At 52.6% G+C, this 16,453-nt stretch overlaps 1 protein-coding gene across 1 annotated transcript in view; it reads right to left on the minus strand.

Annotated features, from left to right (window-relative positions):
- Positions 1-16,453, minus strand: part of DSCAML1 (DS cell adhesion molecule like 1) — a 376,149-nt gene that overhangs the window by 343,053 nt on the left and 16,643 nt on the right. Inside the window, exon 3 of the mRNA XM_034665856.1 lies at positions 13,615-13,761. Coding sequence (XP_034521747.1) covers positions 13,615-13,761 — 147 coding nt within the window. The remainder of the gene's footprint in view (positions 1-13,614; positions 13,762-16,453) is intronic.

The raw sequence follows: 16,453 nt of genomic DNA on the forward strand, positions 1-16,453 counted from the left end.
GAGTATAGGAGGGACTGACGGGGGAGCAGAGTAAAGTCACCGAAGCTCTCAGAGCCCCTGTTTGCGCATCTGAAATGGGAATGACCCTTCCATGCCGCCCAGAAACCTTATGAGAGTCAAAGTATAATGTATATAAAGTGTGCTATGAACTGTAAAAGCTTCGGCTGAATTTAACTCACTAATATTATAAAAAGAAAGACTGTTTCACTTGTCTTTAATCCCTATACTGCTTAGACTCTGAGGCCGGCCTGCCTGCCTGAGGATGCCCAGTGATAACTCCTGGGAAATTCAAGGGTAGACTTAGACTCTAAGAGACAGAGACAGATGGTCTTCATGTTTCTGGGAACCTCCTTAGTCACTGAAGACCAACTCCCCAAAGTCTGACCATTCCCCCCGCTCAAAACCTTCAGTGGCTCCCCACTACCCTTTAATTACATTCAGTTCAGTAGAGCCTCAATTACTCCCCACCCTTGAATGTATCCTGAGCTCCAGCCAAACCAGGCTGCTTCCCCAAAGAGCACGCAGCCTTTGTTCTCAGCGCCCCAGAACTTTACCCCCAAGGCCTCCTGTATGCAGAGCAAGGGGCTGGCAATCAAGCTGCTCACCAGAACCACCTAGGGGGCTGTCACGAATATAGATGACTGGGTGCTACCCTCCAGGGATCCGGACTTAATTGTTTGGGGTGTGCCTGGACAGTGTTTTTCAAAAGCTCCCCAGGTGACTGAAGTTGAGAGCCCACAGGTCTAGAACACTCTCCCCTGCAGGCGCCGAGCCTGCCGGAACAATCCATTCTCCAGGACCCACGGGAAATGCCGCTTCTTATGTGGCGCCTTCTCTCACCACACAAGACAGGTCTCCCCCCACCGGGCCCCCAGAGGCTCTGCCTCTCCTGGGCCCTAATCACACTCCGCCTCATGCCGGGGCAGCTGTGTCCCAAGCTCAACCTGTCTATTAGGCAGCAAGCCTCTCAGGGTTGCTACAACCTCCGGGCCTCTGTCCGCTGTTCCTATAGCCACACCTCACAGTCCTCATCCAATAGGGATTGATCCAAGGCTGTCCACAAAACTCAGAACATCTAGTTCACCCTCAGTCTTGCCCAGAACATGAAGAGGGGAACAGGGGGCTGTCCTCTGTTCAGGAGAAAAGGCCAAGATCTGTACACTCACCCAGACACACTCCTGACTTTGATGCTTCTATGCTGACGCCCTTCCCCACAGATAGCGGGCCAAGGTGGCTGCCTTGGGTCTCTGCCCTGGGGTGCTTCTGGGGGTCTACCCAGGTGAGTGAGTCTCCTCTTTCCAGAGACAAACACTGTGAGTGTGAACACGTGAGAAGACGTTTACCAGCACTCATCAGGGCAACGCAAGTCAAAACCACCAAGAGGGATCACCTCACGCCTGTCAGAATGGCTAAAATCAAAAACACAAGAAACAACAGGTGTTGACGAGGATGTGGAGAGAGGAGACCTCTCTTGCACTGTTGGTGGGAATGCAAACTGGCGCGTCCACTCTGGGCAATGGTACGGAGGTTCCTCAGAAAGCGAAAACTAGAACTACCCTACGATCCAGCCATCACACTACTAGGTATTTACCCAAAGGACACAAAAATACTCCTTCAAAGGGAGACATTGGACCCCGATGTTTATCCCGATGTTTGTAGCAGCATTATCCACAACAGCCAACTTCTGGAAACAGCCCAAGAGTCCAGTGATAGATGAACAGGTAGAGGTGAGATAGATATATATATATATATATACACACACACACACACACACACAATGGCATAATACTCAGCCATAAGAAAGAATGAAATCCTGCCATTTGTAACCACATGGATGGAGCTGGAGAGTATGACGCTAAGTGAAATAAGTCAGTCACAGAAAGACAAATACCATATGATTTCATTCATATGCAGAATTTAAGAAACAAAACAAGCAAAGAAACAAAAAGAGAGAGAGAGGCAAACCAAGAAACAGACTCTTAACTATAGAGAGCAAACCACGGGTCACCAGAGGGGAGGGGTGGGAGGAGGGGATCGAGGAGGACACTCGTTGAGCGGCAGGTGTTGAACCACTATATTGTGCACCGGAAACTAACACACTGTGTGTTAAACTGGAAAGCAAATAAGGCCTCAAAAACCGAGTGTGTGTGAGTACGTATATGTACATAGTCAATACGTACGAATTGTATCCTGCACACTATTTGTACACACACACGTATACATTTTAATTAAAATGAGTTTCTTCAGTGTGTAAAAGGAGGAATTTCTCCAAATCCCTTGAGAGCCTCGAGCAAAGACCCTTGGGAATCACTGTCTACATAACAGCATCTTTGCACACAGGCAGCGCTCAAAAAACATTTGCTCAATTAAATAATGAACCGAAAATTCAACCACTGATTGTTGCTTATGCCAATACAGCCATTTAGACAGATTCAGGGGATGGAGCCAACGTAAGAGAGGCCGTTGTCACTACCGCCTGACGGAGCCCATGCCTTTTGCTGGGCGCAGGCCCTGGGCAGCACGGCCTCGCTAGGCTTGTGTCAGTGACAACAGGCTCTGCAGTATCTAGACACGAGCCTTTTCCTTTCTGCGTCCCACTCCGAGGGGTGGTGGAGAGGGTCCCCAGCCGTACGCTCTCGGAAGGGATTCCTTCACTTGACAAAGTCTCAGAGCACCCAGCAGACCACCAGACAGAGGACGAAGGTCATCCGATACCCGGCCAACTCCAACGCCCTTGGGTAGCTGAACTCAAAGCCCAGACTCCACTTGCCACTCCCACCCCCCTGCCACTCACTGTCACAGGCTCCCGTCTTCCACTCTGTCATCTGCTCCACAGCAGACTCTCTAGGCTTCCAGCGGAGTCCATGTTCCTAAAGACATGGGTGTCCAGATGTGTTCTGACCCTGACGTGGAGGGGAGAAGTCTCTAGGTGTGAGAGGAAAATACTTTCAACTTAGAGGCACCAGCCTCTGAGCCCCCACCGCCACTCTGGGTGCAGAAGGCTGTTCCTGGTTCCACCAGCTCAGCGCTCCACTGAGAAAGGCAGGCTTCGGCTGACAAAGGCACATGTTTGAGCTCCTGACGGTTCCGCACACAGTAAGATGTCTGCTAGACTACAAAAGCCAACATACTATTAGGGTTTGGACTTAGGCCTTCTGGAGAAATACCCTGCCCCTGCCTCCTCGATATCCTGGCCTTATGCACTCAGCCCGGAAGGCCAAGTGACCCCCAGTGTAATGAGACCCCAGGTCGGCTCCGATATGTTCATCCCTGGATGTTCCCACCCACTTGCTCACTCCTTGTGGAGACCTTCCAGGCCTGGAGGAGGGGACGAATCCTGCAACAGTTACCTTGTGTCTGATCCACACAAAACAAAGTTGACAGCATCTATACATAAAAACGAACGAACAAACAAAAAACACCCCAAAACAGATCTATCTAGAAACACGTTAACTATCCACGGAAAATCTATTTTCTCCATCTAGAGAAAGTACCCAACTGCTCATGTGCACAGCCGCTGAAAGGAAGGCTTGGAGAGATAAAAGGACCCTAGGGTCCCACGGCGAGTAAGTGGAGCAGGTCTTACCAGGCCAGAGCCTACACACTTTCAGCTTTGCTCTGTAGCTTCACTCCCCTGAGAAGAGGCTCCCAGCAAGCCCTGCTGATCTGAGGCCTTCACAGGGGCACATGAGGGCTGGACTAGCAGCCACAGAGCCACACACTTCCGAATCCAAGTGTCAGTCACCCCCCACCCCAAGCCTCCCTGTAGGCATTCAGCAAACCGCGTCGGACGACCTACTCTGTGCTGGGGGCACAGTGAGGCTTGTGGCGTCGCAGGTGCGGGCTCTCCTTCCACTGCTGCCCGGCGCAGGCCCCGGCTTGCGACCGCAGCCCTGTCCCCACGCAGCGCACGTCCTGGCCGTGAGGTCTCAATGATACGCAACAGAGTTCAAAACCACAGCATTGGCAGGAATGCCGTCTATCCGTAGCTCTCCCATTCTGTAAGCACCGTTGGCTTCTTCTGAATAAATGCTACCCTACATTAAATGCCAGAATTCGGTAAGCAATGCTGCATGTTTGCAATGAGATTGAGAACGAAAGGCAAGATTGATTCTGATGTGAACACCAGCAAAGCAAATGGGTTTTTGAAAACCCTATAATTTCCCTGCAACCCTTGACTTCACTAAACACACATTTTTAGACTACAGCAGTTAGGTAGGCATTAAACAAAAATGAGGTAGTCTGATGATGATTTATGTGTAGGATAACCTTCTATGAAGAATCCCGCTCTGATTTCAGGGTAACTTACAGAGGTGCCAACTTAACCAAACAATGCCGCTTGCTCCATGTCCACTGCCCTGGCGTGATCTCGGGGCAGAGCGCTCGCCTGCAATTGTCTTAAATCTGTGGAAATTCACCCAGTGGGTGCTCTGGAAATGCGGCACCTGCCATGAACTAAATGGAAAAGCAAAACATGACACATGCATACACTGCCGGAGGCACCTGTGAACACAGACTATTTTGCTCGACTGCAGAGCCATGGCTGATGGTTCTGGAACCAACCAACTGGCGTGCAACGGCAGAGCAGCTTGCCTGCCGGGGGATTGGAAGGGGGACCGGGGAGCTGCAGGCACGCGGTCTGGGTGGGGCCTCACGGGCTCCTGAGCTGCAGGCATCCCACCGGAGTTCCTGTGCCCCCCTCTTCCTGGCTGCGAGAACTTAGGCAGGCCTCTCGATACCCCTGAGCCTCGGTTTCCCTGTCTGTGAGGCAAGGTTAAGAGCATGGCCCCCTCAGATGGAATTGAATGAGCTAATAAAACGATGCCTATAAACGGGCTCTATAAATCTGAGAGCTCTATACAGAGGGAAGGGGGCAGAGACCACCGGGTGCAGTTTGAGAGGGGGCCCGAGTCATCTCTAAGAACGGCCATCAAAGGCTCTGGGCCCAGCCCCTCACCCTGTGGCCTGGAGCAGGTGACCGAGCTCACTCTGCCTCAGGTTCCTCATCTGCAAAATGGAGCTTGTAAGGCCAGCCGCTACAGAAGACGCTTGTGCAGATTAAACACAATGACGCATGAAAAACACCGATCACCTAAGGGCTCAATAACTGATCATTGCCTTTCTTACTAACCATGATCACCACCGTGATTATCATCTCGATTCAGGCCCTCCGACAAGGGAGAGAATTCCTCTGCTGCTTCTGAACGTCTCCCTGTCATCTCGAACCTGCGAAGGGTGGCTTATGGCTTGGGGAGGTAGGGTTTTCTCTCTGCACCCCAAGGAATCAGTTAAGCCTGTCTGAATCTGATGCCCCTTCCCCATCAAAGCAGACAATAAACAAACAACAACAACAGAATTAACGGTAACGGGCCCGGCTGTGCGACAACTGCCTTGGTAAGGAAAGTGGTAATTGCCTAGCGTCCCTGAGACAGCCCTCAGGCTGGACACGGGAAAGCCTCTTATAAGAAAACAGCTTGGGCTCCGGGGCCAAACACAAGGCTCTGCCACCAAGACGCTGTGTGACTTGGAGCGAATTGCTTGGCCTCTCTGAATCTCATTTCCTTTACACCTAAGAATGGGGGTGGCAGGCCTGCCTCACAGAGTGAAGAGGAGAATCCAGTGAGAGGACATCCAGGTACCTGCCACAGGGCCCCAAGCCTCACTGCACCCCGCTCCCTTGCCTGTAAAGTGGGGAAGGTAATGAGGGTTACCGTGAAGAGCAAATGAGATCGTGCAAAAGCACTTTCTACACCAGATGGTGTCGTGGAGATACTAGTTCTTACTGAATCAGGGTTTGAGCACGTTGAGATTAGACTGGGTGGTTTGTGGGAGGGATGTTTTGGCACCAAACCACAGGCCTTCATCCCTTCCCTCAACATAATTCTCATCAGGTACCGTGCAAGGCACAAATGAATGCAGAGATAAATACAATATCTCAGTCATTTGTTTCCCTCATTCTGCCCAGATACCATCATGGACTGTTGGAGTTAAAAATGCCACAGTGGCCCTCTATCTAGCCCTCATCCCATATAGCCTTCTCAAGATCTCACATTCTGCCGTCACCCGACATCCAACATGGCCCAAGGCTGGACAACATCCCGAACCTGGGGAGCGGGGCGGGCGTTTCCCTGCTGTGTTGAGTCCACTCCTTCTCCACCTGAGAATTCAAACCTCTGTAGAGGCCTGATTTCCATCGAAAGGATTCCATGTGCAGGTTTCATTATCTCCATTTCACAGATGAATAAACTGAGGCTTTGAAAGGAACTCGCTCAAGAACACCAGTTAGGACGAGCAGACCACAGCCTGCCTTCTTTCCACCGCATCCCACCTCTTCTGTAGACTATCTGCTCCCACCTGTAACCAGTTTTCTACAGGGTCGTCTTCTCTTTGTGGCTTTGCCGCAGGTTTTAAAATACACGTTTGTGCGTCAAGTTTTCTCGAGGTGATGGAGCGCCGTGCTTAGGAGCACGGACAGCAGCGTCTGAGCGCACGGGTGAGTACGGCCCTGCCACTTCCTGACGTGAGGCGGTCCGCTCAGCTTCAGCGTGCTTCAGTTTGTTCGTCTCTAAACTGGGGGTAACAGTCCCCTCAGCAGACTGCCATGAAGACCAACGAGCTAAGCACGCAAAATGCTTAGAGCCTGCAACCGAGGAAGGATTTAATAAGTACGAGTCATTATTATTACGCTGCCCCTCCACACAAACCTGGTTCTCCTTCTAGAACCGGCAGGCCCTTCAAGGCTTGGCACCCTGTTCAGACAGCTCTCACCACCTCACCTGCCCTCCGGGTCACCCCACCCTCTGCCACCTTGCCTGCCTTTACCACTGCAGCCCCTCGACCTGAAGCGTGCTTTCTGCCCCCGGGGCCCCAGACTCGACGGCAGGCCTCCCTCCCTCTCATGATGCCTCGCCGGGCCGCCATCAGAAAGCATCGCAGCTCATCCTCTTCATGGGAAGAAATGGCAGCCCCTACCCTGGCACTGCTAAGGGAGGAAGCAGGTCACGGGCAGGTGCAAATTCTCTGCGAGGCCGGACTCCGTGCCCATCACCCAGCAGGGGCCCGAACCCCATTTGTTAACTTGCCCTGAGTGCACCGTCCCCTTCACATTAGCCCAGGCTGACCATCCCAACCCCTTTCCTCTGTGGCCCTAAACGGTTGAGAGCAGAGAGCCCTGATTTTTTTAAAAATTTTTTTAAGATTTGGGAGAGAGAGAGAACAAGAGAGCGAGCATGAGCGGGGGAAGGGGCAGAGGGAGAAGCTCGATCCCAGGACCCCGGGATCATGACCTGAGCCGAAGGCAGACGCTTCACCGACTGAGCCACCCAGGCGCCCCACAGAGAGCCCCAGTTTTACATGTAAACAACAGAGCTTTGCAGAGGACCCCACAGAAGCCACCTCTCCGGGTCGCTCTGGAGCAGCTCAGTGAGGTAAAGACCAAGGACCACTCGACTCAAACCCTGTGACACCGCAGAGCTTCGTTGTGACCATAAAGAGGCCTCCTCCTTCCTCCCGTTCGGGGGGGGGACACTGGCATTGTGTCGTCTCCGTTAATCACCTTCAGTGAGACTGGAGGGGAGAGGGACCCGAATAAAATATGGCGCCTGCCCTTGCTGGTTATATATTCTTGTAATGGGGATAACACAGATTTCAAATATTACAGGACGAAACACGGTTAGTGCCTTGAGCAAAAAACCGAGAAAGTCCGGAGGGAATTCACAAAGGATCCCCTCGAAGAAGGTTAATCAGGGTGATTTTTAAATCCATTCGTAGCAGAAATCGGGAAAGACATCATGGAGAAAGTGGTATTTGAACCAGACTTTGAAAGATGGGTAGGATTTAGATAGACAAAGAAAGAAGTCTGATAGTAAAAGCAAAGCACCCCATGAGCAGTTAAAACCATGAGCCCTGAGCATGTCAGGAGAGAAGGGGTGAAGGAGGGCCCGGGAGCACATCGGTCTGAACCTGGGTTTATCAGCAAGTGTGGAGGCCGGGCCCCACGACCTGAAGGGCCCTTACAGCTCTGACAGTCTGTGACGCCATCGGTTTGTGGCCTAGATGCAGCCGAACTGGTTTCCAGGCACCACCCAGCTCGCTCTTGTCTGCACCATCACCCAACCAAGTTGGTGTAGACATATGGGATCTGAGGTAGTGTCAGCATCAGCCCGAGCAAAATGCAATTAATACATTGAATCTGCATTCCAAAGCAAACCAAGATCGTATGTAATTGTTTACTGTGTTGAGATTATCCATCTCTGTCCACCAGAGCTGACAACACGCCCGGAATCCTAAACTCCCAGATCAGGAGGGTCTTTGTGTCTCCCACTGGGCCAAACACAGAGCCAGTGCCCAATAAAGCCTTCTTGTTAGAATGGCTGTTTTGTTCCCAGATCTTTCAGCTGGAGATCTGTGGCCCTTCAGAAAAGCCAGAGCCTCTGGTCACTGAACACGCAGCCAGAGGTCGGTACAAGGGTTGGTGACACGTGTCTGTCCCCAGGCAGGCACAAGAGACAGGGACGGGCCCTCCTCCCCTGTGAGAACCTGAGGACAGTCCATTCTCAATGAGGAGACTGCCCTGGAGAGGCAGCAGGAAGCAGAGACGCCTGGAGGAGGCCGGTTCAAACCCAGGCTGCAGGCTTTACAAGCTGCGTGACCTTGGGTAAGTTGCTTAATTTCCCCAGGCTTCGGTGTCCTCGTTTATAAAATGAGAAAAACCCCAACAAAACAAAAACTGTTATCTCTCTTAAAGGGTTATTGTGAGGATTAGAGATAATTTAGGTCTCAATACATGATAGATATTATCATTAATCTTATTATTATTATGCTGTGACAGGTGCTACGAGGGCCCTGGGGATAAAGAGATGGAAGAGATACAGCTGGGTACCCCCCGCAGCAGACAGACAGAAACCAGCACCTATTGCAGAAGAGGAAATGACGGGAGCGCGCCAGGAATGGAAACGAAGGAGCAGTAAGTTCTGTCGGCAGGCTTATGCAAGGTCTCCTGGAAGGGGACACACGTGGACCAAGTTTAAAGGACAAAAAAGGAGTAAGGTATCAAGAAGGAGAGAAGGGGACAGGTACAGAGGAGACAGCAGGATCAAATGAAAAGAGGTATAAAAACCCAGGGACAACTTGGCACCCTGGGGACAATCAGGGAGGTGGGCTCACAGACTCTCTCCCTGGGCAAAGATGGGCTACAGTCCAGGAGCACTGCCCGCTAGCCAGGAAGGAGCCCTCTGACCAGATTCAGCCTTGCCCCTGCTTCTCCCTTCCCCCAATGCACAGTGCTCCCAGCCCAGCCTGGGCCTGATGACAGCCCAGCGTTCCAGAGCCCCATCCTCTTAGACAAGGGAGCTTGTCTTCCAGAGCACCAGCGGACACATCTGGCCCGCATCTGAGCAGTGTCCAAAACCCCCCTCTGGGGCCAAAACAGCCAGTCAGGATGCTGGTGAAGAGCATGCTGGGAAACTCCCACAAGGACCCCGCATCGATATAATCAGGTCTGGTGGAAATTAAAAGCTATTAGGAACAGGGCTGGATTTATCTTTATATCCAATAACACGCATTGTAATGGTGATCATGCGGATGGGAAATTAAACCACATCTCGGCTTCACTGGAGGCCTTAATTTTTATTTATGTTTGTGCACAGCCCTTTGCCCTCTTCCCCCCATCCCACCCACTCCGAGAGCCAGTTCTCCTCGAGACCAAGGCCCCCAGGAGAGAAGGAAAGTGTAGGAGTCTGCCAGATCATAGGCAAGAGGCTCCGTGCTCCTACATCTTTAAATAGCCCAATGGAAGGAAGAGGATCAGCCTGGAGGAAGGGAAAGGCAGGGGGAGAAAGGTGCAGGTGTAGTAGGTAGCTCTGGGGAGAAGTACCACTTCGGGAAAGGTTGCATTTTGGTCTCTCCAGCCTCTACATGGGGAAAGCACCGTCAGAAAGCTGCTTAGAGTTCCAGCAGGAGGCTCGCTTGCCCACAAGCGTGGGCAGCTGGGAAGGCGAGCCTGTGGACAAACACCCAACTCAGGCAGCTCGTTTAGGCACCAAGCCCTTACGTCCTCCCAAACCCCCTCAGAGAGAGGCCTCATTCGCAGGGCACCCACCCCCGTGGGGCCCCTCCTCACAGGGCATCTGCTCTCCCCAGGGAGATGTCTCCTGGGGCCCTAAGTGACCCTCACGGCCTCCCCATCCCTCCTCCTGCTCCCCAGCACCTGCTCCTGTTGGCCCTGTGGTCTGTTAGGGATCTGACCCAGACCCGCACATCCAGGGATCAAAGTCAACACCTTCGCTTTGCTCCAGAAGCCGACCCTAAGACATCAGGAGGAAATAAAGGGCTCCTTGATCCTTCCTAAACTCCAAGGCAATCTAATCATTAAATCTTCCCCCAGACAAAACACACACACACACACACACACACACACACACACACACACACACACACTGGGTACAGTGTGAGTATGGATGGCAGAGAATCCTATTTTTATGGGGAAAAAAAAACAATAAACAATTTGCATTTTCCAAAATTAAAGCATGCAGCATGTGGGCCCAAGTTCTGGCCTCTCGTCTACAGAGCCTGGAGGAAGCAAACTCCAATCTCTGGTTCTCATGGATTCCTCTGGGAATGTGTTAGTTGGATTCATGTGCTTTGGGAAGTCTGCCCCTGGATCTAAACCATGGCTGTAGAAGGATCTAGAATGATTATGGGTGGTGCTGGAGGGCTGGGCAGGGGAGGAAAATTCTCCAAAGCTAAAGGAAAGGAAGGGGTGCTACAGAACCAAAGTTTACCAGAGCCCTGCCGATTAGCATCAGGCCCACTTCCTGATAATTATGCCCTTTGGGGCCACCAGCCGTGTCTTGACATCAAAGACAGCCCTGAAGCGCCAACTACAAGAGTCACTTTGGGGAAGCTCACTGCCTCCAGCTCCGATGCATAGGAGTCAGGTAAACCTGCTTTCTCTCCCATCTGAGCAGGACTTCCTACCGCCCCATGCCCAAGGCGCTCACCCTTACATCAATACAGTTCCCACATTCCTTCAGAACACTTCCAACCATCCATTCGCGCTCCCCTGGAACATTGAGTGAGCACCTGCCCTGCACATGGAAGGGGGTGTGTCAGAAACCAGGGATGTGTGGATGAAAACCAGCCAGTTCCCACCCTGGAAAACTCAGTCTCATGTGGGACACAGAGCCTATGACATAGTAGAAATGGATACGCCGCAACCAGAAACCACAAGACGAAGGGATTGCACTCTTCTGCCCCATCGTCAGCATCACTGCCACAGCCGTCCTCAGTGTGCCAGGCAGCGCTCGGAACGTTTCACATAGATTAACTTCTTAAACCCTAGAAAGTAGGGCAGTCATCATCCCCATTGTATTACAGTTGGGGAAACTGAGGCACCGCGGGGCAAACGGCTTGCCCAGCTGGTCAAACAGTGGAGTCTCAACCCAGGCAGTCTGGTCCCAGGGTCCAGGCTCTTCATCCTTGCACTCACCTGGATTTCACAAAGCCTCCCCTAAAATCCAATGTTAACTTTTTTCCCCTTCCTGAGGCCAAGGTCCTCCTTGTTGAGAGCACACATTTAAAGCCTTGGAGTAACGCTCTGCTGGACATATCTGGACAGGTGCAAAGAAGCAGTTCTGCGTGGGGTGAGTGCACAGGTTGAAAGAACAGGCCTGAGTTCAAGCCCTGGCCCCCTGCTTTATAGATCCATTACCCAGAAGAAGTGACTTGACTTCTGTGAGCCTCAGTTTCCACTTCTGTAAAGTAGAGGGAAAAGATACACTTACAGATTTTTATGAGGATATAATGAGATCATACATGAAAGTTTCTTAGCCAGTGCCTGGCATACAGTAAGCGCTCAGATAATAATTGTTATTTAATACTACTAATATTAATTAATGATATTTTAATGAGTATAACCCTCAGTCTATAAACTCAAGTGTCTAAGAAATACCACATTTCTTTACGTTCTGTAAAGCACCTTCAATCTGTTGGATAAACAGGACATTCAATCTTCGTTATTGGGTCCTCCCCCAGGGATGTGTCACAGTCTGGGGTCTCTCTGTCTGCATGATCCCTTCGGGTCTTGGCTGTGTACCTCGTGCCTCCTTTGGACACGAGAACCCTGGCCCCCGTCCCAGACCCCATGGAGCCACACACAGCCACCCACTGTGGGGTCCAACCCCTTCCTCCAGCTGCACCCACTAAGCAGCCTACAGTCCCATCCCCATTCCTGGGATTCGCTCGTCTCCTGTTTGTTCCTTGTCCTCAGAGGCTCTCTCCCCCAGCCAGAACACCCATCCTAACCTTTCCTATTAGCTTATGGTTTTACAAAAGGCAGGAAGAGCAGCTGTCTTCAAGTAGATTCGGATTCCTGTCCTGCTAGGAGCTCTGAGGCCGGGAAACATAATGGCCTGGCCATCTGCTTGGAACTGAGAGAAAGAAAAAGTACCAGGAGCAAAACACAAATTAATGTCTCAGGAAGAGTAGCCTGCCGTGTCAGCTGTGAATATGCCTAGGTGTCAGGTCTTCTCCTAGCTAGGCGTCGGAACCACGGAAAGAGCTTTAAAAATACTGAGGCACAGCTTCTCCCACTGAGATACTGATCTGGGGTCGGTCCCAAGCACCAGTGTTTTTCAAAGAGCTCCCCCAGGGCTCAAATGTGTAAAAGGATTTAGAACCCCGGCTTTACAGGTGTCACGCGTAGACATCTGCTTCCCCTAACTAACCTGAAGACCTAGCAGCTGGAATCATGTCATACGACCAATGATGGGACATCAATGTCACAGGGGCACTCAGCATCTGGCCGAGTGCCTCCATTTCACCAAAAGGAAAAACCAAGGTCCTCAGCGGAGAAAGGAAGAAAAAGCAGGAGAGCCCCCTCGAGGTGCCGGACGAAGGCAGCGATGCTGCTGCGGGGGTGGGTGGGAACATACCATTTTGTAACCAGAGGCCAAGAGGTATTTTTGAGGACCTCAAGGTTTCCAGACCTGATTTCCTTTTGAAGTGAAAGGGAATGGGTAACGGAAGTCTTGTTCCAACAAGGTGAACCCATGACTGTAGTAACCTCTTCCCCCAACACCAGGCAAGGGCGAGGCCAGCTAGAGTCCTAATGGGGTCTTCAAACTCATGAAAGAAAAAGTCCTGTATGCATGAAACTCAGTCTGGTCCCCCGAGGAGCCTGTGCTCATTGCTCTAGTCATTCCGTGCGGGAACGCAGACCACAGCCGGCTCCTAGCTCCCCCGCCCCCTCCACCGCCCTTCACAGTGAAGGGGCTTCCAGCCTCACCTCCCATCACAAAGAGCAAGGGCAAGCAAGACCCAGGAGCCAGGAAGGATGGGGACCCCACTCTCCTGGGGGAGTAGGACATCCTGTGTCGCACACCCAGCAGAGGCCACCAGCACCTGGGTTTTCACCACCCCGCACAGAGACGTACCAAGCCAAGACTGAAGATGCTTCTGGGCCAAAGCATCACTGGAACACTAAGAACGAATCAGTCACCAGAACCAACCTCAAGAGCTCAACTCAACAACCAACTCAGCACGTCTGCTTCATCTCTCTCCCCCACCCCTCCCCGCAGCACCCCTGCCTGCCACGGCCCCACAGGCCTGCCTTACCTGGGATGATGGAGACCGTGTCCTTCTCCCAGGACACAACGCTAACATATTCCTGCACTGAAGAGGGGATGAGGCACTTGAAGACGGCCACGTTTCCACGCATTGACCTTTGATCCTCCACCCGGACGGTGTAGGGTTCCCTGAAAACTGCAGAGAGATGAGAGGGTGGGGAAAAGGGGGGTGTCACAAGGCTGGGACACGGTGGGGGCCCAAGAGGAGAACAGAGAGCCGGCTCAGCTCCCTCTGCAGCCCCAGACCTCACCCCCCATCACCTCCTCCCCCACCTTCCATTTAACAAGCCCAGAAGTTCCTGCCATGATCTTACTCCCGCCTGAGCAGACTCCTCCCTGCTCCACTAGGCAGCCCACTCTCCCTCAGAAATAACCAGTCTCCCCCTGCAAGTTCGAAGTCCAACTTTGAACCTGTCCAATTTCAGTGAGTATTTAACAAACCATTGGATTGGTGGGGCCTGAGGGCAACACCTAAGTCCTGCACTGGGATCACATCCAGCAAGAGGATAGGGAGGTAACAAGGAAACATGATAGAATTCCTCTAAGGAAACCACGCTTGATTTCCTACATTATTCCTGGGCCCAGGGTGACCATATTTGGGGGCATGGTGACCATAATTTACCAAAAATAAAAACTGTGACACAGGATCTAACCACAGACTTTCATGCCACTTCAGTGTGAAAGGTGGCCTGGGAAAAAACTTAGTTGATACATGGAACTGTCTGGAAGGGCTTGATGGTTTATAAGGATGATGGAAGAGAATATTTAAAACTGTGATTGTCTCTGAAAATGGACGGTCTCCAAGATTCTCCAAAACAAAGTATCCTTACTGCTTCCTCCTACCTCCTGACACTGCCTAGAGCCTGACCCCCAGCCCTGCCCCTGCCTCCAACACCTGGCTCTTCCTTCCCTGCAGTGTGTGCAGGGAGGCCCCCTGCCTCAGTCCCAGGGCTGGTTTTGGGGGCGCTGTCCCCTGCAGCCATTCTACATGTCAGGTCCCATGGGTGCACTGGCTGGGCCTTGGGGGTGGGGCCCAGGGGCCGGCCCCTGCCTCTCCCTCGTCCTTCTCTGCTTGGCCTCTTCTAGGGTCCCTCCATCCTTCCACCCCTTCTCTGCCAAGCAGAGCTGGTGCATCGGGGTCCGCACTGCCTCCCGACCTTGTCCCTCAGCAGGCACCTGGGCTGCGTGCCCTCCTGCTCTCCCAGCCACGGTTGCCAGGGTGATGCTCAGGGCCCAGCGGCCCTCTGGCTGTGCACCTGCAGCCCCTCTGGCTTCATCAAGAGCCACTTAATTGGCTGTGTCCCCAGTCAGGCCAGCCCTGCCTAGCCTCCCCAGGCCTTTCTTCTTTCCCTGCCCCCGTGTGGTGATTGTGCCGGGGAAGAGATACAGCTGGGGTGTAGAGGTGGAGGAGAGGCAGAGAAGGGGGAGAGGAGAGGAGAGCCTCTCTGCCCATGTCCTGGGGCAGCGGTCTGGTCTTCCGTGGGTGTGGGCGGGGCACTGCCCGTGGATGGGAGGAGAGCACGCAAGAGGCCAAGGGGGAGCGAACACAGGAGGGAAGCAAAGTGGAAGAGGGGAAAAACCTGGGGTTTGTGGGCACACCCCCTGGGGGGGGGTCCCAGGGAGCCAGCAGAGGCCAGCGGTGAGGAAGTAAGCAAGCAGGCACCCCCTCCTCCTCCGAGCTTCTGCGTGACCCTGCGCCAGAGCTGGTTAGCCTTTGGAGCCTCGGTTTCCTTATTTGTAAAAGGACACAACAAGGAAGATAACAGCATGTTGAAGGCCTGGCCCAGGGAAGCACTGCAGAAATGCTGCTTGTCATTACAGCTACGCCTCTGACCCATTGGGCCATGTGCCCTTGGGCAAGCCACTTAACCTCTCCACGTGTTAGTCCCTCATTTGTAAGAAACACTTCATAGGATTACTGTGAAAACAGCATCCTAACCCAGTGACGGGCATGTAACAGGAAACAGGACATTACTTCCTCCTAGCCCAATCCTCCAGGCACTGGAGGCCAGAGCTGTACCAAACCCCGGCCTCGGGCCTCCCAGCCCAGCACCAGGTAGTGTGAGGGGAACAGTGCAAAGGACCTACTCCTGAAAAGAAGTTCCATGGGGAGCCCCAGGAGAGATACCCTGAGCATGGTGCTGGGTTCTAAGAGCTCACATCTCCCCCCCCAGGCAAGCCAATAGGATGAAGAGCGCCACACCACTTCACCCCCCGTATATGCCCGTTCCTAGCTACTTGGAACCTTGGACCCGTGAGAGGCATTCCTGAGGCAGAAGGACCCTAGAAGGCAGAGATCTTGCAGGGTCTGTCACTTGGCAGGCAGGCCGGGAGGCCTTCCCCGGAACCTACTCTTCTCCACCCCACACATCCACCAGGAAAGATGGCGCCCCCAAGCCTGATGCCATCGCAGCGGGCTAGCTAGAACACTACCTGTCCTCTCCACCCAAAAAGCTCTTCTAAGAAAATCGTTCCCCAAACTTCAGTGCTTTATTACTATGTAAGGCACACCTTACAAATGACACACCAGTGTATCATGACATCCTAATTAAAAGGAACTGATCCAAGCCATTCCCTTGACTCCTGACCTAACCCTGAGAAATGAGATTTTCTCTTTTCTTTAAAGACAACAGCTGAGGGGCGCCTGGGTGGCACAGTCATTAAGCGTCTGCCTTCCGCTCAGGGCGTGATCCTGGCGTTCTGGGATCAAGTCCCACATCGGGCTCCTCGGCTGGGAGCCTGCTTCTTCCTTTCCCTCTCCCCTGCTGTGTTCCCTCTCTTGCTGGCTGCCTCTCTGTCACATAAATAAATAAAATCTTTAAAAAATA

Source organism: Ailuropoda melanoleuca, chromosome 8 (genome assembly GCF_002007445.2).
Source record: "Ailuropoda melanoleuca isolate Jingjing chromosome 8, ASM200744v2, whole genome shotgun sequence".
NCBI classification, from domain to species: Eukaryota; Metazoa; Chordata; class Mammalia; order Carnivora; family Ursidae; genus Ailuropoda; species Ailuropoda melanoleuca.